The sequence below is a fragment of the Odocoileus virginianus genome, chromosome 33 (genome assembly GCF_023699985.2).
Source record: "Odocoileus virginianus isolate 20LAN1187 ecotype Illinois chromosome 33, Ovbor_1.2, whole genome shotgun sequence".
NCBI classification, from domain to species: Eukaryota; Metazoa; Chordata; class Mammalia; order Artiodactyla; family Cervidae; genus Odocoileus; species Odocoileus virginianus.
The window spans coordinates 2,861,142-2,885,291 of record NC_069706.1 but is presented as its reverse complement, the minus strand read 5'-3'; the positions used below and the strand labels follow the sequence as shown (position 1 = coordinate 2,885,291).

Here is a 24,150-nt window from a genome sequence, read left to right as displayed (position 1 = left end):
CAGACACAGGGCTTGTCCCTCCCTTGACTCAAGCCTCTGCCCAAAGGCCACCCCCCACAGCATCCTACTCAGCAGCAGGCTTTGTCCCACTACTGTCTCCTTCACCCTGCTCACTTTCTCCCGCCCACCAGTCACATCTAACACAGTGTACGGTCAGCCTCATCCCACTGGGCCTGAGTCCCACAGAGCTGGGGCTTACGCAGAAGCACCTGGGCACGGCCTGATCCACAGCAGGTGCTCACCGAGGCCCGGCTGAGTGAAGAGATGAAGGTCAGTCAGGGGCCTGCTGGACAGAACCAGGGCTTTAGATGCTCCAACCTCTTCAGCTGCTTTGGCTGTGCCCATTTAAGTGTGAGCATCTCACACAAGAGGAACCCCACGTGGCCCTCCCAGGTGACTGAGTAAAGGAGCAGGCTTCTGCACAGGGCCAGGCTCCTCAGCCTGGCAGAGATGTCCGCCTCCTTGGGGACCGCAGGGCTCTGGGCAGTGGAACTGATCTCACCCCATGTCTATACCAGCTTCAAAAACACGTCCACTTACCTGTGAGGCTGGCTTTCCAGACACCTTCCCCCAGGGCTTGCACAAAAGCACAGTCGTGGGTCAAGGGACAGGGTCTCAGGCAGGAGCAGCGATGACCTCAGGAGACCAGGAATGAGTCCAGTCCGGCTCGCTCTGGCCAAAGTCAGAGTGGCCTGAGGTGGGTGGCCTTGTCGGTCTGGGTCCACACTGTCCAAAGACTGCTGAAGTCATAGCAGGCCATAGAGGAGGCCTGTGCAAATGCCTTGATAACTGGTTGTTTCCTCACTTGGGCTCCCATGAGGAGACTGTGATCTTCGCAGGAGCCTCAGCCCACAAATGACACAGCACAGGAAGCTGGTAAAATGCAAATGTGCTGCGGGAACGACACCATGTCATTTCCTCTCAGCCTGTGCCATCTCCCTGGTCCCACTCACACGCGACTAGTTTAAAAAGAAGAAAAAAGGGAGTGTTAATAATGTCAGTCAGCTGAGCGACAGGACACCTAGCTGTCCTGAAATTTCATCAAGCTCCTGACAGGCTGTTTCATTTGTGTGTTTTACTCACTTTTTTCAAGACAGAGTAAGAGAGGCCCCTAAACAATGAGAAAACCAGGCAAGAGGTGGTGTGATGTGTTTTCAGCCACTGGATAAGTGCAAGACAAGGATCTGGGCCCAATGGTTTGGGGTGGGAGGGCACGTGCAGGGCACTCACGCAGCTCGCTGGATCTTAGTTCCCTGACCAGGGAGTGAACCCAGGGCCATGGCAGTGCCAATGTCAAGTCCTCCCCACTGGACCTCCAGGGAACTCTGGGCTCTATGCCCCGTGAGTGAGGAGACACCTGGGAGGCAGGGAGGCCCAGGGGGCTAGAATGTGTGGAAGAGAATGTTGGGGAGCAGGGACTGAAAAGAAAGCAGAGCTCCAGGATCTACAGAGTGCCCCCTCAAGTCTTCAGCTAAAGACAAGTTTGCACCTATCTGAGAAAAACTGTGAGGAGGCTGGAACAAGAATCCCTGGAAAGGAGCAGACAGAACAACCTCCTGAGCTCACAGAGGAATACGGATCAACTGTGCCCCCACAGACCACCATGGAACAGCTCCCTCATTCACACAGTACTGGCTGGTATCCCCAGAAGGGCTTCACCCTTAGTAACAAGGCCAAATTATCTGTACACCAAAGGCAGCTCTGGATCACCCTAACACAGCTCAGAAGCAGTTCTCTAAAGGATCAACTGATGACAAGGAACTGAACTGCATGCCAGACCAAGATAAATACTATTTGAAGGAATATAACAAAACAACATAAATACATAATGTCCAGTATCCAATAAGGAAATGGCCAGGTCTATTGGTCAGGGGACAGAAACCACAAGGTATTTTAAACAAGGGAAGTTTACTATAAAGATATATTAACTATTTATAAGAACTGACTAAAATGAACCAAAAGGTATAAAATACTCTAGGGTGCAGGGAGGATTCAGGGCTGGGAGACATCAGTTTACGGGGCAGTGAAGCTCACCAGGTTGAACCATCTGAGACGCTGCCAACACAGTCAGCCAGGAAGCTGTCTGCAGAGAGTTCTGTAAAGCCACCAGGGTGGAGATGCTGATAAACTCTCACCAGAAAGCTGCAGGAGACCAACTGGGGTACCCGCGGAACATGCCTGGCAGTGCCTGTCCCCTTCCAAATATATAAACAGCCTCATCATTGGCACTCAGGCAAGTGCTGCTGAATTGGTAGCTAGAACACTGCCTGAGAAGGTGCCACAGAAGCTCTCTAGGGCTAAGCCGATGTCACAGAACAGGAATGAGCAAAGCACAAAGCACCAGGGCACAGGCCTTTTCTCCTTCAGCCCCTCCAATGACAAAGGTTGGTATCAGGCTAGCTGGCAAGGGGGGTAATGCTCCACTATCACAGGCAGGCAATGAAAGGTGGATAGACAAGGCATGTGAAAAAGAAGAAAATATGACTTATGACCATAAGAAAAAGCAATCAATAGCAACTGACCTAGAAGTGACAGATATAAAGGAATGATCAGACAAGGACATGCTTCGTATACTCAGGAAAGTAGAGGAAATATGACCATAATGAGAGAAATGGAAAGTATAAAAAGGCCTAAATGGAACTTCTAGAGGTGATGATAATATCTGACATGCAAAAACACACAGTCTGGGATGAACATCGGATCAACACTGAAAAAGATCATACAACTCAAAAACGGCAACTGCAAACTGTTCAAATAAAGGGCATAGAGGAAAAAAAGGCATCAGATACTGACAAGCAATCCAATATACATGAGTTGGAATCCCAGAAAAAGGACAAGGAGGCTCTTTAGTTCTTCATTTCCTGCCATAAGGGTGGTGTCATCTGCATATCTGAGATTATTGATATTTCTCCCAGAAATGAAGCTTCTGCTTCATCCAGCCTGGTATTTCACATGATGTACACTGAATATAAGTTAAATAAGCAGGGTGACAATATACAGCCTTGATGTACTCCTTTCCCATATGACCACTACAAAAATGTACACAAAAATGTATAACTACAAAAAATCAACTAAAGGCCAATCAACACATGAAAAGATGCTCAACATCAGTCAGTCATTATTAAAGAAATGCAAATCAAAACTACAATGAGGGTATCATCTCACACCAGTCAAAATGGTCATCATCAAAAAAATCTACAAACAGTAAATGAGAGGATGTGGTTGGTGGGAAGGTAAATTGATACAGCCACTATGCAGAACAGTAGGAAGATTACTTTAAAAACTAAGCCTAAAACTATCCTATGACCCAGAAATCATACTACTGGGCATACACCCTGACAAAACCACAATTCAAAAAGACATGTACCCCAATGTTCATTGCAGCACTATTTACAATAGTCAGGACATGGAAGCAACCTAGATGTCCACTGAAGAGTGAATGGATAAATAAAACTGGAAAATCCACAAATATGTGGAAGTTAAACAACATGCTCTCATACAACCAATAGGTCAAAAAGGAAATCACAAGAAAAATTAGAAAGCACACTGAGACCAACGAAAACACACACACCAGACTTTTGGGATGCAGCAAAAGCAGTGCTAAAAGGGAAATTTATAGCTATAAATGTTTACATTAAAAAAGAAGAAAAGTATCAAAGCAATAGTCTAACTTACACCTTAAGGAAATAAGAGAAGAAGAGCAAACTAAAACAAAGCTAGCAGGAGAAAGGAAATAATAAAAGAGTCTAGCATCAATAAACAAAGAAAAGAAAAATAGAGTCCAGTTGGATTTCTACACACTAACAATGAACAATCCTAAAAGGAAATTAAGAAAACAATTCCACTTACAATAGCATCAAAAAGATTTAAAATACTTGGGAATAAACTTAATCAAGAAAGTGAAAGACTTAACACACTGAAAAGTATGCATCATTGCTGAAAGGAATTACAAAGAACACATGAATACACAGAAAGACATCTTACTTTCATGGGTTGGAAGATTTAATAAGATGTTAGCACTACCCAAAGCGATCTACCCATTTATGTAATCCCTGTCAAAATCACAGTGATTTTTTTTTTTCACAGAAATAGAAAAACCTATCTTATGGTTTTCCATATGGAATATCAAAGGAACCCCCCCCAATCCCACCGAAGTATTCAAAACCACCTTGAAAAAGGACAAAGTTGGAGGTCTCACACTCCCTGATTTCAAAACTTTGTACAAAGCTACTGTAATCAAAACAGTGTGATACTAGCATAAAGATAGACACACAAACTGCACAACTTTGGGACTGGCAGTGATTTCTTGGATATTACACCAAAATCACCAACAAAACAAAATACAGCTAAATTGGATTTCATTAAAATTAGAAACTTTTGTGCAAAGGACCTATCACAAAAGTGAAAAGACAACCACAAAATGGGAGAAAATACCTGGAAATCATTTATCCCATTAGAGTCTGATATTCAGAATACACAGAGAACTCCTACAACAACAAAAATCAAACAACCAAATTTTTTAAATGGGAAAAGAAAAAAACTTTTTGTAATGGGCAAAGGACTTGAACAGGCATTTCTCCAAAGATAAACAAATGATCAATAAGCACATGAAAAATGACGACTATCATTAATCAGCAGAGAACTGCAAATCAAAACTGTGATGAACTTTCACTATCTTCCCATTAGAATGGCAACTGTATTTTAAAATTGTAAGTTTTATAAGGATGTGGAGAAACTGGAATCCTTACCCACCACTGACAGGGATGCAAAATGGTACAGCCACAGTGGAAGACAGTATTGAGATTCCTCAAAAAAATTACACAGAATTACTATGATCCAGCAACTTCACTCCAAGGTACCCAAAAGAACAGAATGATGAGAAATTCTGAAAATGGACAGTGTGTGGGTAGGGGTGATGGTTGTACAACAACATGAAAGCACTTAATGTCACTGAACTGTACACTTAAAAATGTTTAAAATTGTGAATTTTATATTACATATATTTTATCACAATGAAAAACCATACAGCTAACAGTATACTTAATGGGAGAAATTAGATGCTTTTTCACTAAGATCAGGAAGAAGGTAAGAATGTCTATTTTTACCACTCCCATGCATCATCATACTGGAAGTCCTAGGTAATACGACAAGAAAAGGAGATAAACGTTACACAGATCAAAAAGGAAGAAATAAATTAATCTTTATACATAGATGACATGAATTATCTATGTAGAAAATACCAAAGAATTAACAACAAAAAACCCCCCTCGAACTAATAAATTACTATGACAAGGTTGGAAATATAAGATTAACTGACAAGAGTCAACTTCTGGTTTCTAGTTTCACATGCAAGGAGATTGGAAGTCACCACTCTGTCCTGACAAGCAGTAAAAAGCTGAACTGACTGAAAATCAATACCTTTTCTTGGATCCATAACGAGGAGGACATAGGGCAAACCACTGTTCCCAAGTCTGAGAGACAGACAAATGAACACAAGAACCTTAAATGCACATTACTAAGTGAAAGAGGGCAATCTGAAAAGCCTAGTTGCCTGTTTCTCTGGTAGCTAAGATGGTACAGCATTTGCTTGCAATGTAGGAGATCCAGGTTCAATCCCTGGGTCGGGAAGATCCCCTGGAGAAGGAAATGACAACCCACTCCAGTATCCTTGCCTGGAAAATTCCATAGACGGAGGAGCCTGGCAGGCTACAGTCCACGGGGTCGCAAAGAGTCAGACATGACTGAGCGACTAACACACACATACTCATACACATCATCTGAGTGTGATCAAGGGAGGGCGGGGCTCCTGTATTCTGCCCAGCCCCTAACTCATGGGAGGGAGGCCCTCTTTTGGGCTGGGTGTTATGAGAGTACTGGGGCCCTGACCATGCTCATCCCAGCTCACGACGTGGCAGATCCACACCAGAGGCGAGCTGAGTGGACCCCAGGCTGCTGCCTTCCCTCTCCCACAGACGGCTCAGCAGTAACAGTGGCGTGTTACTCAGAGAGCAGGTTACCACTCTTCTACCCACAGCTCTACAGCCCTGGCTTAGAGATTTTTGCCTGGGGTAGAAACAGGCCAGAAAGCACTGACTCCTAATTTCCTCCAAAGGAACTGATTTCATTTGCAACAAAGACGGAATCAGTTCAAGCTCAAAGGTGCTCTCAAGAAAGTAGAGGGTGTTGGCGAAAGGCAAGCAGCATGAGAGTAAAGAAAGACTAAACCACAGATGATGACACTACACACTGACACCACCAGATGGTTAGTACCCAAATCAGATTGATGATATTCTTTGCAGCCAAAGATGGAGAAGCTCTATACAGTCAGCAAAAATAAGACCTGGAGCTGACAGTGGCTCAGATCATGAAGTCCTTATTGCAAAATTCAGATTTAAAGTAAGTACTAAAAACCACTAGGTCATTCAGGTATGACCTAAATCAAATTTATGATTATACGGTAAAGTGACAAATAGATTCAAGGGATTAGATCTGGCAGACAGAATGCCTAAAGAACTATGGACAGAGGTTCGTGACACTGTACAGGAGGCCATGATCAAAACAGTCCCCAAGAGAACGAAAGGTAAAATGGTTGTCTGAGGACGCCTTACAAATAGCTGAGAAAAGAAGAAAAACAAAAAACAAAGGAGAAAAGGAAGATATACCCATCTGAATGCAGAGTTCCAAAGAATAGCAAGGAGAGAGAATAAAGCCTCAAGTAAACAATACCAATAAAAAAAAAGAGAGAGAGAGGAAAACAACAGAATAGGAAAGACTAGAGAGCTCTTCAAGAAAATCAGAGACACCAAGGGAACATTTCATACAAAGATGGACACAATAAAGGACAAAAACAGTAAGGACCTAACAGAAACAGAAGATATTCAGAAGAGGTGGCAAGAATACAAAAAACTGTACCAAAGGGTTTATCTCGGATAAGCAAGATGGCATTGGCCACTCACCTAGAGCCAGACACCCTAGAGTGTGAAGTCAAGTGAGCCGTAGGAAGCATTACTACAAACAAAGCTAGTGGAGGTGATGGGATTCCAGCTAAGCTATTTCAAATCCTAAAAGATGATGCTGTGAAAGTGTTGCACTCAACATGCCAGCAAATTTGGAAAACTGAGCAGGGGCAACAGGAATGGAAAAGGTCAGTTTTCATTTCGATCCCAAAGAAGGGCAATGCCAAAAAAATGTTCAAACTGCTACACAACTGTACTCATCTCACATGCCAGCAGGGTAATGCTCAAAATCCTTCAAGCTAGGCTTCAACAGTACATGAACCGAGAACTTCCAGATGTACAAGCTGGATTTAGAAAAGGCACAGGAACCAGAGATCAAATTGCCAACATCCGCTAGATCATCGAAAAAGCAAGAGAGTTCCAGAAAAACATCTACTTCTGCTTTATCGACTGTGCCAAGGCCTTTGACTGGATGGATCACAACAAACTGGAAAATTCTTAGAGAGAAAGGAATACCAGACCACCTGACCTGCCTCCTGAGAAATTTGTATGCAGGTCAAGAAGCAACAGTTAAAACTAGACATAGAACAACAGACTGGTTCCAAATTGGGAAAGGAGTACGTCAAGGCTGTATATTGTCACCCTGCTTATTTAATTTATATGCAGAGTATATCATGCAAAATGCCAGGCTGGAAGAAGCACAAGCTGGAATCAAGATTGCTGGGAGAAATACCAATAACCTCAGATATGCAGATGACACCACCCTTATGGCAGAAAGCGAAAAGGAACTAAAAAGCCTCTTGATGAGAGTAAAAGAGGAGAGTGAAAAAGCTGGCTTAGAATTCAACATTCAAAAGACTAAGATCAGGGCATCCGTTCCCATCACTTCATGGCAAACAGATGGGGAACAATGGAAACAGTGACAGGTTTTATTTTCTTGGACTCCAAAATCACGGTGGGGTGACTGCAGCCATGAAATTAAAAGACACTTGCAAAAAATATATAAATAAATAAATAAAAGACACTTGCTCCTTGGAAGGAAAGCCATGTCAAACCTAGACAGCATACTAAAAAGCAAAAATATCACTTTGCCATCAGAAGTCCATTTAAGTCAAAGCTAATGGCTTTTCCAGTAGTCATGTATGAATGTGAGAGCTGGACCATAAAGAAGGCTGAGTGCTGAAGAATTGATGCTTTCCAACTGTGGTGCTGGAGAATATTCTTCAGAGTCCCTTGGACTGCAAGGAGATCAAATCAATCAATCCTAAAGGAAATCAACCCTGAATATTCATCAGAAGGACTGATGCTAAAGCTGAAATTCCAATACTTTAGTCACCTGATGCAAAGAGCCACCTCATTGGAAAAGATCCTGATGCTGGGAAAGACTGAGGGCAGGAGGAGAAGAGGGCAATAGAGAATGAGATGGTTGGATGGCATCATCAACTCAATGGACATGAGTATGAGCAAACGCCGGGAGACAGCGAAGGACAGGGAAGCCTGGCATGCTGCAAGGGTTGCAAAGAGCATGCAAAGGGGTTGCAAAGAGTCAGACACGACTGAACAACAACAAAAACCATATGCTGGCTAGTTTACAAGAGACAATGAGGGAACAGCACAAGCTGGGGGAGTCATCCTAGGGTTATAAAAATATCGAACACTGACTTTATAACCTATTCCTTTAAAGAAACCAAAATTTTGTAGGATTAGCTGGTAGAGCAGTTTGGGTATCCTAACTGTGCTTAGACCATTGCACACAATGGCAAGAACATGGTTGGTGGATAAACAAGACCCATAAGACAGAAATGGGCCTCAGGGGAAAGAGTTGCCAGTCCAGACACCATGAAATGAAATTAATTCAATTTTAATGAGAAATGGGATTCAGAGGAAAATAATTTAGTAACTAGAATAAGCAGGTTAGAGGGAGTTCTCCTGTAGAAGGAAAGCAAAGGATAGGCGTCAGCCTGGAAAGATACTGAGACTGTATCAAAGTGGATCTGGCCAATCCAGCAAATAATCTGGGATAATAGTCAACATTAGGACCAGCGTGGGGCTTGTCTCCTGACCTGGATGGGCCTCTTGACTACTTTAATACAGATGGAACTGAACAGGCCATGGGACAATGGCCCTCCAAATCCAGGGAAGTTTTCTGGGGGCACTTATTATAACCCTGAAATAAACAATAATAAATAGCACATAAAAAACCCTACAAGCCAAACTCAATGAACACAGGTGCAAAACATTCCTTTAAGAATTATATGTGCAACTTGCTTTTCATCCGACATCTTAGCAAGGCGACAGTGGTCGCGGTTGTTCTCCGGCCTTCACTATGCCGCCCAAGGATGACAAGAAGAAGAAAGATGCCGGAAAGTCGGCCAAGAAAGACAAAGATCCAGTGAACAAATCCGGGGGCAAGGCCAAAAAGAAGAAGTGGTCCAAAGGCAAAGTTCGGGACAAGCTCAATAACCTAGTCTTGTTTGACAAAGCAACATATGACAAACTCTGTAAAGAAGTTCCCAACTACAAGCTTATAACTCCAGCTGTCGTCTCTGAGAGACTGAAGATTCGTGGTTCCCTGGCCAGAGCAGCCCTTCAGGAACTCCTCAGTAAAGGACTTATTAAACTGGTTTCAAAGCACAGAGCCCAAGTGATTTACACCAGAAACACCAAGGGTGGAGATGCCCCAGCTGCTGGTGAAGATGCATAAACAGGATTATATGTGCAACTTGAAATAACAGTGCATTGAAAGATCAATACTTGGGCTCTAAAGATGGCTGTAGTGGCCACATACATTCTGAGTGTTAGTCACTCAGTCATGTCCGACTCTTTGCAACCCCATGGACTGTAGCCCGCTAGGCTCTTCTGTCCATGGGATCTTGCCAGGCAAGAATATTGGAGTGAGCCTCAGTCCTCCGCCCACGCCCGCCGGAGCCTGTTCGCGTCGACTGACCAGAGTCCGCGAATTCAACGCTCCGAGCCCATCCGGATGGCCCCGATCCCAGCTTTCTATCCTTTGAAAACACTGAGAATAATGTTCCTGCATCAATTTTTACTGGAGCCAATCACCTGTCATGCCTGGAACAGGGATTGTACCCAGATTGCCCTTAGCCCAAAAATCATGAAGTCCACATCTATAAGAAGAACAGGGGCCAGTGGGTGAAAGCTCATGAACTCAAGGAGCACAATGGACACATCACAGGTATCGATTGGGCTCCCAAGAGTGACCGCATCGTCACTTGCGGGGCTGACCGCAACACCTACATCTGGAGTCAGAAGGATGGTGTCTGGAAGCCAACCCTGGTGATCCTGAGAATTAACCGGGCAGCCACTTTCGTCAAGCGGTCCCCGCTAGAGAACAAGTTTGCTGTGGGTAGCGGAGCACGACTCATCTCCGTCTGTTACTTCGAGTCTGAAAATGACTGGTGGGTGAGCAAGCACATTAAAAAGCCCATCCGCTCCACGGTCCCCAGCTTGGATTGGCATCCCAACAACGTCTTGCTGGCCACGGGATCCTGCGACTTCAAATGCAGAGTGTTTTCTGCCTACATTAAAGAAGTGGATGAGAAGCCAGCCAGCACGCCCTGGGGCAGCAAGATGCCTTTTGGTCAGCTGATGTCCGAGTTCAGTGGCAGCGGCACCGGCGGCTGGGTGCATGGGGTCAGCTTCTCAGTCAGTGGCAGCCGCCTGGCCTGGGTCAGCCACGACAGCACCGTGTCCGTTGCCGACGCCTCAAAAAGCGTGCAGGTCTCAACTCTGAAGACGGAGTTCCTGCCCCTCCTGAATGTGTCGTTCGTCTCAGAGAACAGTGCCGTGGCTACTGGCCACAATTGCTGCCCCATGCTCTTTAACTACGACGACCGCGGCTGCTTGACCTTTGTCTCCAAGCTGGACATCCCTAAACAGAGCATCCAGCGCAACATGTTGGCCATGGAGTGCTTCGGCAACATGGACAAGCGGGCCATGACCAAGGACCGCAACATGGCGCTGGAGACGCTACACCAGAACAGCATCACCCAAGTGTCTATTTATGAGGTGGACAAGCAAGATTGTCGCAAATTTTGCACTACCGGCATCGACGGAGCAATGACCATTTGGGATTTCAAGACCTTAGAGTCTTCCATCCAGGGTCTTCGGATAATGTGAAGCTGAGCGTGCCTCCAGACCCAGCATGAGGACGGACCGGCTGCGCCAGGGCAGCTCTGCCATTCGCACGGGGAGGGGAGCCCACCGCCGGCAAACACTGAAGACGCACATGGCGCAAACCTCCTTGTGTGTTTCGTTTGAACATAATTGGTGAAAGTGTTGGTTTTTTTAAAGCAGCAGTGATTTGGGTTTTGTTTGGGGGGTTGTTTTGTTTTGTTTTGCAATTGCATTCCATTCTTGACCAAAGCTTCTCTTTTTAAGTAGTTTATTATGGAACGTTGTCAACACTAACTCAAAGGAAGGGGTGGGGAGGTATGTAAATTGTCTGCTGAAAAAAATTAAATAAAAACACTGAATATGTAAAAAAAAAAAAAAAAGAATATTGGAGTGGGCTGCCATTTCCTTCTACAGGGGGTCTTCCCAACCAAGGGATCGAACCACTGACTCCCACATTGCAGGCAGATTATTTACCTTCTGAGCTACCAGGTAAGTCATTTCATACATTCTGGTTCTTCCCAAATCACTACATAACATAGATTTGAAAAACAAATGCTTATGAAACATTAACAACAAAAACAGATGAAAAAGTATCTGCAAGAACCTGAGGCCCCAAAACACAGGTAGATTATTTTGTATACCTACAATACAAATATTGTGTCCAATATAGATAGATATATAGCCATACCCCAACGTGTGTTAAGTGCCCATGTTAGAGAAAGCAGAGGTAAATAACAGCGTGTCACAATAAATCTGAGATGATGAAAAACCCAAATAATCAACAAGTGTTCACCAAAAAGTATACTGAGCCATTTTGAGAAAGCCACTGAAACTGGGAATGATTTTGCCTACTCCAATCTGCAGTATATATGCAAAGGGCAAGTGGAAAGGCCTAGAACGGTCTAGCATCTATGACTTCTCAAAACTGATTCACCAGGGCTTCTGACCAAGAAGGGCCCCACACTGAGAAGAAACTACTGGCAATGGAATAAAAACAGGGCAGGAAGGAGACAATAAAGATGAAAAAAAAGAGAGAGTCCAGATAAAACTGGGCAAGGGAAACAAAACTGAAATCTCAGAAAGTCACTGTTTTCTTTTTAACATTGCCTGAACACACCAGAAGAGAGAGCTCTGAAAAGAAAGGAAAGCTATCTGAATCAAGCTTCCCTGTAACAGTTCAGGAAAAATGAATATACCCAAAAATGAGCAACAGAAAAGTATAATGAAGTGAAACACCATATAATGTTACTGTAAGAAAAAAAGAAATTGAAGAGCAAAATAACATCCCTGCAAACAAAACAGCATGTCAGGAGGAGGACACGCTCAAAAAATGGATCAAAACTGTAATATACTACTTCAAAATAAGCTTAAAATCACTAAGAATATTATACAAGCCATGAACGAACATCACAACTCAGGTTTTCAAAAATTCAGAAATGAAGGGACAATTTAAGAGTTAGAAACAAAAGGAAAAACTCATTTCAGAAATAAACATTAAAGCAGAAGGAACAAGACAGCAAACACAATAACCACTAACTCATGAGGAACAGCCAGGAGTTTTCCCACCAGGGAAACCCTTGAGGCTCAGCTGGTAAAGAATCCGCCTGCAATGCAAGAGGCCCGGGTTCAATCTCTGGGTTGGGAAAATCCCCTGGAGAAGGGAACGGCTACCCACTCCAGTATTCTGGCCTGGAGAACTCCATGGACTGTGTAGTCCATGGGGTTGCAAAGAGCTGGACACAACTGAGTGACTTTCACTCACATGACGAAGAGCAAGTTTAAAAAAAGGAATACTTTAATGAGAAACAAAAATAAACAAAGAAAGATAAAAATTATTTAAGATAAAGTGACAAACGTTGAAGGCAGGCAAAGAAGAAATAACATACAGATAACAGTTTCTGGAGAGGAAAACTAAGGCCAGAACTAGAATAAATGCTAGAAACAAAGATGAGCACATGATTTAAAAAGAAATTACCTACACATATTTTAAATAATTTTCATCAGAATTTTTGTTAACATTTTATGCAAGAAAATGGAGTCACAGATTTAAGATCTCAAGGAAAAAATTGTGATCCAAGGATTTTCTATCTAGCAAAACTGACCTTCAAGTATTCACAGCACCAACTGTTCCCAACATGCCAAAATTCAGGGAATATTGTTATCTTGAGTCCTAAATAAAGACTATACTAGAGAACAAGCAAGAGTGAGGAGAACACATCAACATAAGGAACTGATGAGTCAAGTATGTTCCTTGTAGATCTAAGACTAAATGAGGGTTAGAAGAAAGATAATATTATATAAGGGCTATATAATCTGACAATGTAGATAGAAAACTTTGTAAGAAAAAAAGAGGAGACTGGAAATAGCACATGCAAAAATTTTTTGTAATGTTTTCAGTAATCATAACCAGTTGTGGTAGCATTTTGTAAATAGATGCTGTATGTGTAATGTGGGATAAAACTAATGAGTAATTCCGAAATGTCTTATTCCTATCCATCCCATGTCCTTGAAAATCAGGATTTTTGACACGGAGATACATATATCAGAAGTTGTTAAGTAAAAACCCTGTAGTCCTGAACTTAGAAACAGGATGAACTCACAAGGTCTTTTATCTTAAATATACTTCTCCGCTCTAATCACTAAAAAGGTCAGGAAACAACGACCAGCCCAGTAGCAAATAGCATTCCTTATACCAAGACTGAGGTCCTGAAATACCATTTATTACTAAATGAAACCAAGGTTTCTTAGAGAATTAGCTGATTCCAAGTCTGGAAGCAAGAAATGTATAACATGAGTCCAAACATCTAAATATATGTGGAGGAATTCAGAAGGTGCCACCCAAAAAGAAGCCACGTTGGCATACTGGATATTTTGAGTTAAAGGCACTTGAAAACACTAAACACCAGAAAAACACCCTGACATTCCTTCTTTTTCTTAAAAGCAGGAGATGAAATTCCCATATGAGAGATGGCCTCCCTATATCAGAAGGAAAAGTAACATTCTTTTTTTATTTTTGGAAAAGTAACATTCTTATTCTCAACGGCAAGAAGTTGAGACAGAATTCTACACAAACAGGCCTCTTTAAAAATAACTATCTCCCTTTTAGCCTCCCAATAAACTGTAGTCATCTTTCCAAATCACCTCCCTTTGTTCCACTTAATATAAAAGCAAGTTAAGTTTCATAATTTCTTTAGGAGGGCTCTGGGGTCGCATAAAGTTTATATTAAATAAATTGTGCAAACTTTCCTCCTGTTCATCTGTCTCATGTCAATTTAATTCACAGGCCCTGCCAAAAAGAACCCTAAGTGGATAAGGGTAAAATCTCCCTCCTCTACAACAGATACAGGAAGCAATCAATGACTATGAGAACTGTGTCAAAAGGACCCAGGAGTCAAGTTAGAGAGGCCTTCACTGGCCAAAGAAGAAATAATTTGAGCTTCAATAAGGGTAGCTACTTCAGTGATGTGAATGAAATCCACCAAATAACAAATCTATAAACTGATAATGGTATTTTAAAAACATGAATCACAAGTTGGATGAATCACAAGCTGGAATCAAGATTGCTGAGAGAAATATCAACAACCTCAGATATGCAGATGATACCACTCTAAAGAAAGTGAAGAAGAACTAAAGAGCCTGTTAATAAGGGTGAAAGAAGAGAATGAAAAAGCTGTCTTAAAACTCAACATTTAAAAAACTAAGATGATGGCATCTGGTCCCATCATTACATGGCAAATAGAAGGAGAAAAAGTGGAAGCCGTGACAGATTTTATTTTCTTGGGCTCCAAAATCACTGCAGATGGTGACTATAGCCATGAAATTAAAAGATGCTTGTTGCTTCTTGGAAGGAAAGCTATGCAAACCTAAACCGTGTACTAAAAAGCAGAGACATCCCTTTCTGTATAGTCAACAAAAGTCTGTATATTCAAAGATATGGTTTTTCCAGAAGTCACATACATATGTGAGAATTGCACCATAAGGAAGCCTGAGTGCTGAAGAATTGATGCTTTCAAATCATGATGCTGGAGAAGACTCTTCAGGGACCCTTGGATTGCAAGATCAAACCAGTCAATCCTAAAGGAAATCAAACCTGAATACTTATTGGAAGGACTGATGCTGAAGCTCCAATACATTGGCCACCTGATGGATGAGTTGACTCACTGGAAAAGACCCTGATGCTGGGAAAGGTTGAAAGGGAAAGGTTGAAAGCAAAAGGTGAAGGGGGTGGCAGAGGATGAGATGGTTAGACAGCATCACCAACTCAATGGACATGAATCTGAGCAAACTCCAGGAGACACAGAAGGACAGGGAAGCCTGGTGTGCTACAGTCCATGGGGTCGCAAAGAGTCAAGACACAACTTAGCAACTGAACAACAACAAAATTTTAAAAAGAAAACTAGCTGGTAACCCTCTGAGAATGACAGAGAACCAATTCATTACTTTGAAAACTGGATAAAAAAATAATCAAAGATTTATCCTGCCTTTCCTATAGGAACTACAGCACAAAGAACCCAAATACTAGTAAATAAGGCTGTCCTTACAAAATTATTCCAGACGATATAGGAAACCAAAGTTATAATTAGAATATCACCACTTCTTGTTGTTATTGTGCAGCCAACTTAGCAAATATGACCATTATACAATTTCAAATGAAGCATAAGTCTAGGCACTGAGCATGGAGGGCTACTGTCATTTAAAAAGAGACCAAAAATCACACATTATAAGCCTTCTGATAAATAAATAATCTATGAGACTAGGATTTAATCTATTGGCAAGACTATAAAGTCTCTGGATCCAGCTGGAAATTTGCAGGAATTACAGAAGACAGAGCAACATGTCAAACGATACTACAAACATGCTAATAAGAAAAACCCAAATCTGTGGAAAACTCCACAAATCAACCATCTAATGTCCTTCAACAGATACATTATAAGGAAAATAAAGCAACTGAGGGGAAAGATGTAGATTGAGAAACTGAGAAGTCATATAAGGGTCTTTCCCTGGAGGCCCAGTGGTTAAGACTCCATGCTACCAATGCAGGGGTTCCAGGTTCAATCCCTGGTCAGGGCACTAGATTCCACACGTTGTAACCAAGAAAGTTAACATGTTGTAACTAAGACCTGGTGCAGCCAAATAAATAAATATATAAATATCTTTTTAAAAAGATGAATATGACATAATGGTTGGAAAAGGTCAAAGAAGGTGCCTAGGACATAACTCATAAATGTTCTTTTCTTCCTAGAGGTAAATTCAGTGTTTATTTGGGGCCAGTTCAGGTTCAAAATTAAAGGTTCCTTTACTAATCACATGGAGCTTTCAATCTCTGAAAATGTTACCCAGTCACATGAATGTGACTTAATGATGTGATAAATAACATGACCGAATGAATGTGACATCATGTGACAATATGACATGTGAATTTTTGGAAAGTCATATTCTTGAGTTTTCTGCACATTTATTACCATTCTACTAACCTGATGAAATACGAAGGCAACAAGTGGAAATTAGAATTTTAAAACACTGAAGATAACACTCTATTTCTTAGGCTGGATGGTAGATACACTTTTATTTATGAACATTCTTTAAACTACTTATTTTCTTAGAAATACATGTCACAATAAATCTTTTAAATTGAAGAATTGGCCTTCAATCATTAGTGCTTTCTCCTAAGAACTGAAAGTTGATTCTTATTGCATCAACTGGGCAAACTTTTAATTTAATTAAAAGATTAGTATAAACATCAAAACTAAGCAAATACACACTGTAACATGTATTCTATTATATATATATCACATGTATATTCCATATTTTGTTCATCCATGCATCCACTGATGAGCATTTGAGTTGTTTCTACCTTTTGGCTACTGTGAGCAGGAGTACACATTTTTTATTTAACACCTTTTTTTTTTTCCAGTACTGGGCAAACACCAAAGAATAGAATAACTGGTCATATGGTAATTCTATGTTCACCCTGTTAAGGAACCACCAAACTGGTTTCCACAGCAGCTGCACCATTTTGGACCTCTAGGAATGCACGAGGGTTCCAATTTCTCCACATTCTCACCAACATTTATTTTCTGTTTTGGAGGTCTTGACTTTTTTTTTTTTTGATGGCTGTCCTAGTGGGTGAGAAGTGGTATCTGATTGTGGTTTAGATTTGTATTTCTCTAATGACTAATGATGTGAGCATCTTTCTATATGCTGTGAGCCATTTGTAATTTGTATATCTTCTTAAGAAAAATATCTATTCAAGTTCTGTACCCATTTTCTAATTGGGTTGTTCCTTTTTGTTGTGGAGTGGTAAGAGTTCTTTGTGTATTATGGATACTAGATCCTTATCAGATATATGATTTTTAAATGTTTTCTTCCATTCTGTGGGTTGTCTTTCCCCTCTCTTGACAGTGTTCTTTGATGCAAAAAAGCTTTAAATTTTGATGAAATCCAATTTATGGATTTTTTTCTTTTGTTGCTTTTTTGTATTTTTAGTGCTCTATCTAAAAACCAACTGTCAAATCCAAGGTCATGAGAATTTATCTGTTTTCTTCTAAGAGTTTTATGGTTTCACTCTTAGATTTAGGCCTTTGATCTGTTTTGAGTTAATTTGTGTATATTTTGCATGTGTATATTCTGTTGTCCTACCACCATTCATTCAAGAGATTATTCTTTCCCCACTGAATGGTTTTGGAATCCTTGTCAAAATCAAATGTCCATGATGCATAGGTTTATTTCTGGGCATTTAGTTCTATTCCACTGCTCTGTATTTCTGTTCTTATGTCAGTAGCAAAGTTTTGATAACCATAGCTCTGCTGTAAATTTCAAAATCATCCCCCAACTTTGTTCTTTTTTAAGATTGTTTTGGCTATTTAGGACCTCTTAATATGAACTTCATATGAACTTCAAGATCAGTTTTTCTATTTCTGAAAAAAGAATATTGGGATTTTGTCAAGTATTACACTGATCTGTCCATTACTTGGGGGAGTACTGCCATCTTAACAATATTATGTGGAAGATGATCTGGCCTAATTTTAACATCAAAATTATCAACTTTATTAAGGAAAATGTTGTTTTGCATTGAGGCCAGTATATCTGCATGGAATCTCCCCTTAAATTCATCGGGCAAAATTAATAGAAACATGTATCACACAAAAAGATAGCAATAGCAATGGTAGACAGAAATGCAGTATAACCTAGAAAGACTTTTGTATACTTTGACATGTAAAGCAATCATTTCCCCTCTGGATTTCAACAATTTTGGCAGTGCAGCACACAGGATTATACAACAGTAAATAAAACCTTATATGGGGACTTCCTGGTGGTCCAGGGGTTGGGAATTCACCTGCCAACGCAAGGGACACAGGTTCAATACCTGGTCCACAAACTAGGATTCCACATGCTGCGAGTGTGCCACATACTGAGCCCATGTGCCAAAAGAAGCCACTGAAATGAGTATCCCCTGCTCACCACAACTAGAGACAGCCTGCGCACAGCAATGAAGAGCCTGTGTGCTGCAAAGACCCAGCGCACCTTAAATAAATGAAATTTTAAAAAGCTTATATGATCAAAGAATTGAGAATACAGACAACTCTTCCCTTGTTCTGCCCTCTCCCCAGCCCCTGACAAGATAAATGAGAGGGAGCCATGTAGGTTTGGGGATTTATAACCAAACCACAGACCCGGGAAAAGAGCCTTTCACTTCTTCCACAGAACTGTTTAAAACAGTAACTCAATGGAGGATGTCACAGTTTCCAAAAAGGAACATATTCCAGGAGGGTAAGAAAGTGATAATCATAGCATATTCAACCTTTGCCTGTTTCCCCTGGATCCCAAAATTAGCTACTCCTATGGGCTTGGAAAACAGCCTCTCCTTGGAATACCACTCCTTTCATTGTGTCTACATTTCCCCACACACTTCTGCACTTGCTCTCTTTCTGATATACCTTGTAAAGTTTATCAAACATAAGGACAATTCTGACCTTTTAATATATTAAATGTCCTTTCATGTCCCTGGCATTAAAGTTCTGCCACAAATGCTGGCAGGGAACAAACACAAAGTATTACCACTGAACTAACAGGGACCCAGTAACACTGTTTTTGGACACTGTCCCTCAGCTTAGTCACACTGGGGGACTCCTGCCTCATTTCAGTGGGAGACTGTGAACCTCAGAGCTTCTGCTAGAGCTAAGTCACAATCGAGTCCAGGTCAAGGCGGCTCCCATGGTTCACCTTGGGTAAAAGAAAATCTGCCCCAGAACTTTGTTCCTTGAAGGGAGGAATCATGTCTAACCCTAAATTCCAATCACCTCCTTGCTCAGTTTTTGGCATCTCTTTTATGTTTAGCCAATAGGATTTGCTCAGTAGGTATTGGCTAAATGTAGTTACCATCAGTCTCTAACTTGGAGATGGTAAGAATCATCTGTGAAACTTTCAAATGACAGGTTGGGAAACCTATCCAAGACTAATTTAGCAGGTCTAAGTGTGGTGTCCAAGCATTCCAGTTTAAAATATTCCACAGGTAAATAAGTTGAAAAGCTAAGGTTAAGGAATACTCCCTTCTCTAAACTACACTTTGATAACTCATTTTGCTTTAAAGAATAATATGGCCAGACTTGAGCAGGCGGCAGAAGAAAGGCAGGGGATGGGGGTGGGGGTGGGGGTTCTTTCCCAGGCTTCCAAGAGATTTAAATCCTAAATGAAAAAAATATGCAACAACTTCACAATTGTCCTTCCTTCACATCATCCCAGCCATGTTCCCATGCATTTATGATTTTTTCCCCAGTACAGTATGATGTTTCGCCATCTTAAAAATCTTGCTAGGGGGAGGGGGAGACTATCCTTTCCAGGACTAGCTAATTCCCAATAATAGTAATCAATTTACTAGGGAGCAGTCTCTCATATGCAAATTCATCAACTCGTTTATCTCTCAAAGATGAAGTCAATATTGCCCCTGCCCTGATCATCCCAGGCCAAATGCCAGGCAACTAGAGATCATCTCTATAGACCAGTACAGTCCATGGAATTTTCCAGGCCAGAATACTGGAGTGGGTAGCCTATCCCCTCTCCAGCTTATCTTCCTGACCCAGGAATCAAACCAGGGTCTCCTGCATTGCAGGCAAATTCTTTACCAACTGAGCTATCAGGAAAGCCCAAAGTCCATGGGGTTTATTCAAACTAGCCAGTCCTAGATCCTCTACCCTGCTTTGCCTTGCCTTTTTCAGGGAATAAGGCTCCGACCTAGGCTTTCCTCTCATTCCTGCTTCTGACTCCTGACCAAAACCTTCCCTGTGCGGCATGACATGCCTCTGGTCTCTGGAAATTAATAGATTTTTCTTTCAATGGCCCTGGCTTCTCCTTGTCACCCAGTCACCTCTTACAAATCAAAATCCCTCTAGTACAAATGAGACACTCCACTGCTACCACATTTGTGTTGTCTACTTAACTAATTCAATTGGAACCTATATTACAAACTAACTTAGTTTTCCAAAAGCTGACATTAAATACCACCTCCTAACTCCTTCATATGGAGGAAGTTCTTGAAAGCCCTATTCGCATTTGAATCTCAACACTCAGAACTAAATGCAGTATGACCCAGCAATCACACTCTTAGGTACAAACCCAAGAGTACTAAAAACACACACATACATACATGAAATGTTCACACGGCCATTAGTTATAGTAGCCTAAACGTGGAAACAACTGATAAATGGATAAATACAATGTGGTATATCCATACAAGGAAATATTATCCCGCCTTCAAAAGAAATTAATTGATTCATGCTAGATGACCCTGAAAAACACTACATTCATTAGAAGCCAGAGAGAAGGCTTATACAATACAATTTACATAACATATACACAACAGGCAAATGCAGAAAAGGAAAGTAGATTGGTGGTTTCCAAGGGAGAGAGTAAAGGGGAATGAGGCTCATGGGTACACAGCTTTCTATTTGGGGTTATAAAATGTTCTAGAATTGGACTGTAATGATGGTTCCTGCCTCCTGAGAAATTTGTATGCAGGTCAAGAAGCAACAGTTAGAACTGGACACGGAACAACAGACTGGTTCCAAATGGGGAAAGGAGTATGTCAAGGGTGTATATTGTCACTCTGCTTATTTAACTTACATGCAGAAATACATCATGTGAAATATTGGGTGGGATGAAGCACAAGCTGGAATCAAGATTGCTGGGAGAAACATCAAAATATGCAGATGAGGCCACCCTTACGGCAGAAAGGGAAGAACAACTAACTAAAGAGCCTCCTGATGAAAGTGAAAGAGAGTGAAAAAGCTGGCTTAAAACTCAACATTTAGAAAACTAAGATCATGGCATCTGGTCCCATCACTTCATGGCAAATAGATGGGGAAACAATGGAAACAGTGACAGACTGTTTCTTTTCTTGGGCTCCAAAATCACTGCAGTTGGTGACTGCAGCCATGAAATGAAAAGACACTCCTTGGAAGAAAAGCTATGACCAACCTAGACAGCATATTAAAAAGCAGAGACATTACTTTGCCGACAAAGGTCCGTCTAGTAAAAAATACGGTTTTTCCAGTAGTCATGCATGGATATGAGAGTTGGACTATAAAGAAAGCTGAGCACCGAAGAATTTAAACTGTGGTGTTGAAGAAGACTCTTGAGAGTCCTCTGGAGTGTAAGAAGATCCAACCAGTCAATCCTTAGGAGATCAGTCATTCACTGGAAGGACTGATGCTGAAGCTGAAACTCCAATCCTTTGGCCACCTGATGTGAAGGACTGACTCACTGGAAAAGACCCTGATGCTGGGAAAGAATGAAGGTGGGAGGAGAAGGGGAGGTCAGAGGATGAGATGGTTGGATGGCATCACCGACTGGACGGACATGAGTTTGAGTAAGCTCCCAGAGTTGGTGATAAGCAGGGAAGCCTGGCGGGCTGCACTCCTCGGGGTCACAAAAAGTCGGACACGACTGAGCAACTGAAACTGAACTGATGGTTCCACAACCTTGTGAATATACTAATAACCAACACTCTGAGAGTGAATTTTATGATCTGTAAATTATAACTTAAAAAAAAAACCTAACTGTATCAGTTTCCCAACAAAACTCCTCCTCCTCCTGTATTCGTTACTTCAGTAACTGAAACCATGTTCTACTCAGATGCTCAGGCCAGAAACCTAGAAATTCTTTTCCAGAAACCCACAAGTATTAACAACTAATATGGTCACGGCAATTCAAACGCCTCATTATTTCTCCTTTCCCCCAACTTCAACTCCTAAATCCAGGCTGCCCTCATTTCTCGCCTGCATCACCACAGCCTCTTAATGAGCCTTCAGGCTTACCTCTCCAGATCAACTTTCACACTGCAACTAGAAACTCCTTTAAAAACAGTATCTATGTCGGCTCCCAAGGACCCCAGGTGGAAGTTCGAATCCTTAATACGACTTATAAGGTCTCTCAGACTTCAGTCCGCGGCGAACCTCTCCGGCTTCACGAGCCCCTCAAATACTAACAACGTGCACCTGGAAGCCTGGAGAGCGTGGGCATCGCCTCACCTCGGCCCCGGCCCGCACGGGGAAACCTGCCCCTCAGGCGTCAACCTGCTTCCAAGCGTCTCTGGGAGGAAGCCCGCGCTCGGTCCCTCGGCTCCCGCCCCCGGTCTGGCGCCCCCGTTTACCTGTCGGCTCCAGACTCAGATGCGCTCTGAGGGGCCGCCAGTGAACCCGCATACATTTCCTGTGTGAACCGTGGTGCCCCCAAACCAACTTCAAACTGCGGCGGAGCCCGAATCTCACCTCGACTCTTCCTCAACAGTTAGTATACTTCGCCGGGAGCCGCCTACAACCTCAGCCACACGGTCCTCGGGCACCGCGCTCCGCCTGGCCCTGCCCCGCGCTAGACGAAAGTTCTCAGTCGCGCGCCCCGGCCGCAAAGGAGGATGGGACGCGAGCCTCAAGGATCCCTCTGCGCCCGCGCAGCCGCAATTCTCCGCCGCGCATGCGCAGGCGCTTGGGTCGCCGTTGAGACGGTGCTGCGGCCGCGCCAGAGGTAGGAGGAGTCGGGCTTTGGGGCCGGGAGTCTGCACCCGGGAGAGGAGGTCCGGCCGCCTCAGGCCTTTCTCGCTCTCCTGAGAGAAAAGAGCCTTCCTCGCCCGCCGCCAGCCGCGATTAGAGGCAGGAGCCGGGCTTGGGTAGAAGGGGCCAGGGCTGTCTGAACGGAAGATGGGTGGGGGGATCCGGATACCCATGGGTCACCGCCCCGGCGTCCGACTGGCGATCGGAATTCGCCGTCTGCCTTTGTAGCCGCCAGAGTCCTTGGCAGCCCTTCCCCAGGTGGCAACCCGTGTGTCACTGGGTTGGGGGAGGCGGGGGGTCCGCCCCGCACCTGCCCATTCATTCTTTCCGCGTCTGCTGTGAGCCCGGCCGCGGTAGGTACCAAGCTGGGTAGGCAGAGTCCCCGGCCTTCTGGAAAGTTGCCGTCTCGTTCGGATCCGTTACTTCTCTTAGCAAATACCGATAGAGCGCCTATAGCAGATGCACTGTTTTAGACAAATACTGGCAGAGATGTGGCGACTCAGGGCGGTGTGGAGGCTGCACTTTGCTTGGCTTTACGTTTCAGGCGCTCAGACACGCATCTCTGCTTCTCCGTGCAGTCTTCTCTCCCACCACTTTCTCTGGTGCTCCGGATCCTACCAAACTCTTTGCGGTTAATTCAACAGATTACTGTCGAGCACTTAAGTCAGGCACCTTGCCAGCCAAAGAGAATACAAAATGAGCGCGTGCCCTCCTGAAGTTTTGAGCTTAGTAGGGGACACATAACAAGCTACTGAATAAAAATATAAGAGCTAATGCCCTGGAACCACACTGCCTGGATTGGATCCCACCCTGCCTCTTGAAAGGCTGTGTGAACTTGAGCCAGTTTCTCATTCTTGTGCGTGGTTCCTTGCTGTAAAGAAGGGGTGTCAGTAGGTCCTACCTAGTAGAGTTGTTGTAAGTATTAAACTAGTTAGACTTGTAAAGCTCTTGGGATGGCTGCCTGCACAGTAGGCATTCAATAAAACTATTACGTGTGATAATAACGTGATAAA

General features: G+C 42.8%; 2 protein-coding genes and 1 pseudogene across 9 annotated transcripts in view; 2 read left to right on the top strand and 1 right to left on the bottom strand.

Moving 5' to 3' along the window:
• DNASE1 (deoxyribonuclease 1) overlaps positions 1-23,010 on the bottom strand; it is a 36,582-nt gene extending 13,572 nt beyond the window's left edge. Inside the window, exons 1-3 of one of the 8 annotated variants that reach the window (XM_020915297.2) lie at positions 22,859-23,010; positions 541-959; positions 200-286 (exon numbers count right to left, since the gene is read on the bottom strand). The gene's annotated coding sequence lies outside the window, so the exon portion shown is untranslated. The other 7 variants (XM_020915296.2, XM_070460831.1, XM_070460828.1 and 4 more) reach the window with 7 other exon arrangements.
• Positions 9,214-9,660, top strand: LOC139032800 (small ribosomal subunit protein eS25). The gene has a single exon (XM_070460833.1). It carries the CDS (start codon positions 9,283-9,285, stop codon positions 9,658-9,660), a length of 378 nt encoding a protein of 125 aa, XP_070316934.1. The 5' UTR covers positions 9,214-9,282.
• LOC110151876 (actin-related protein 2/3 complex subunit 1A pseudogene) lies at positions 9,867-11,476 on the top strand (annotated as a pseudogene).
• Positions 23,011-24,150: the final 1,140 nt, after the last annotated feature.

Coding starts and splice junctions, on each gene's coding strand:
- LOC139032800 (XM_070460833.1), top strand. CDS start 9,283: ATGCCGCCCAAGGATGACAAGAAGAAGAAAGATGCCGGAAAGTCGGCC.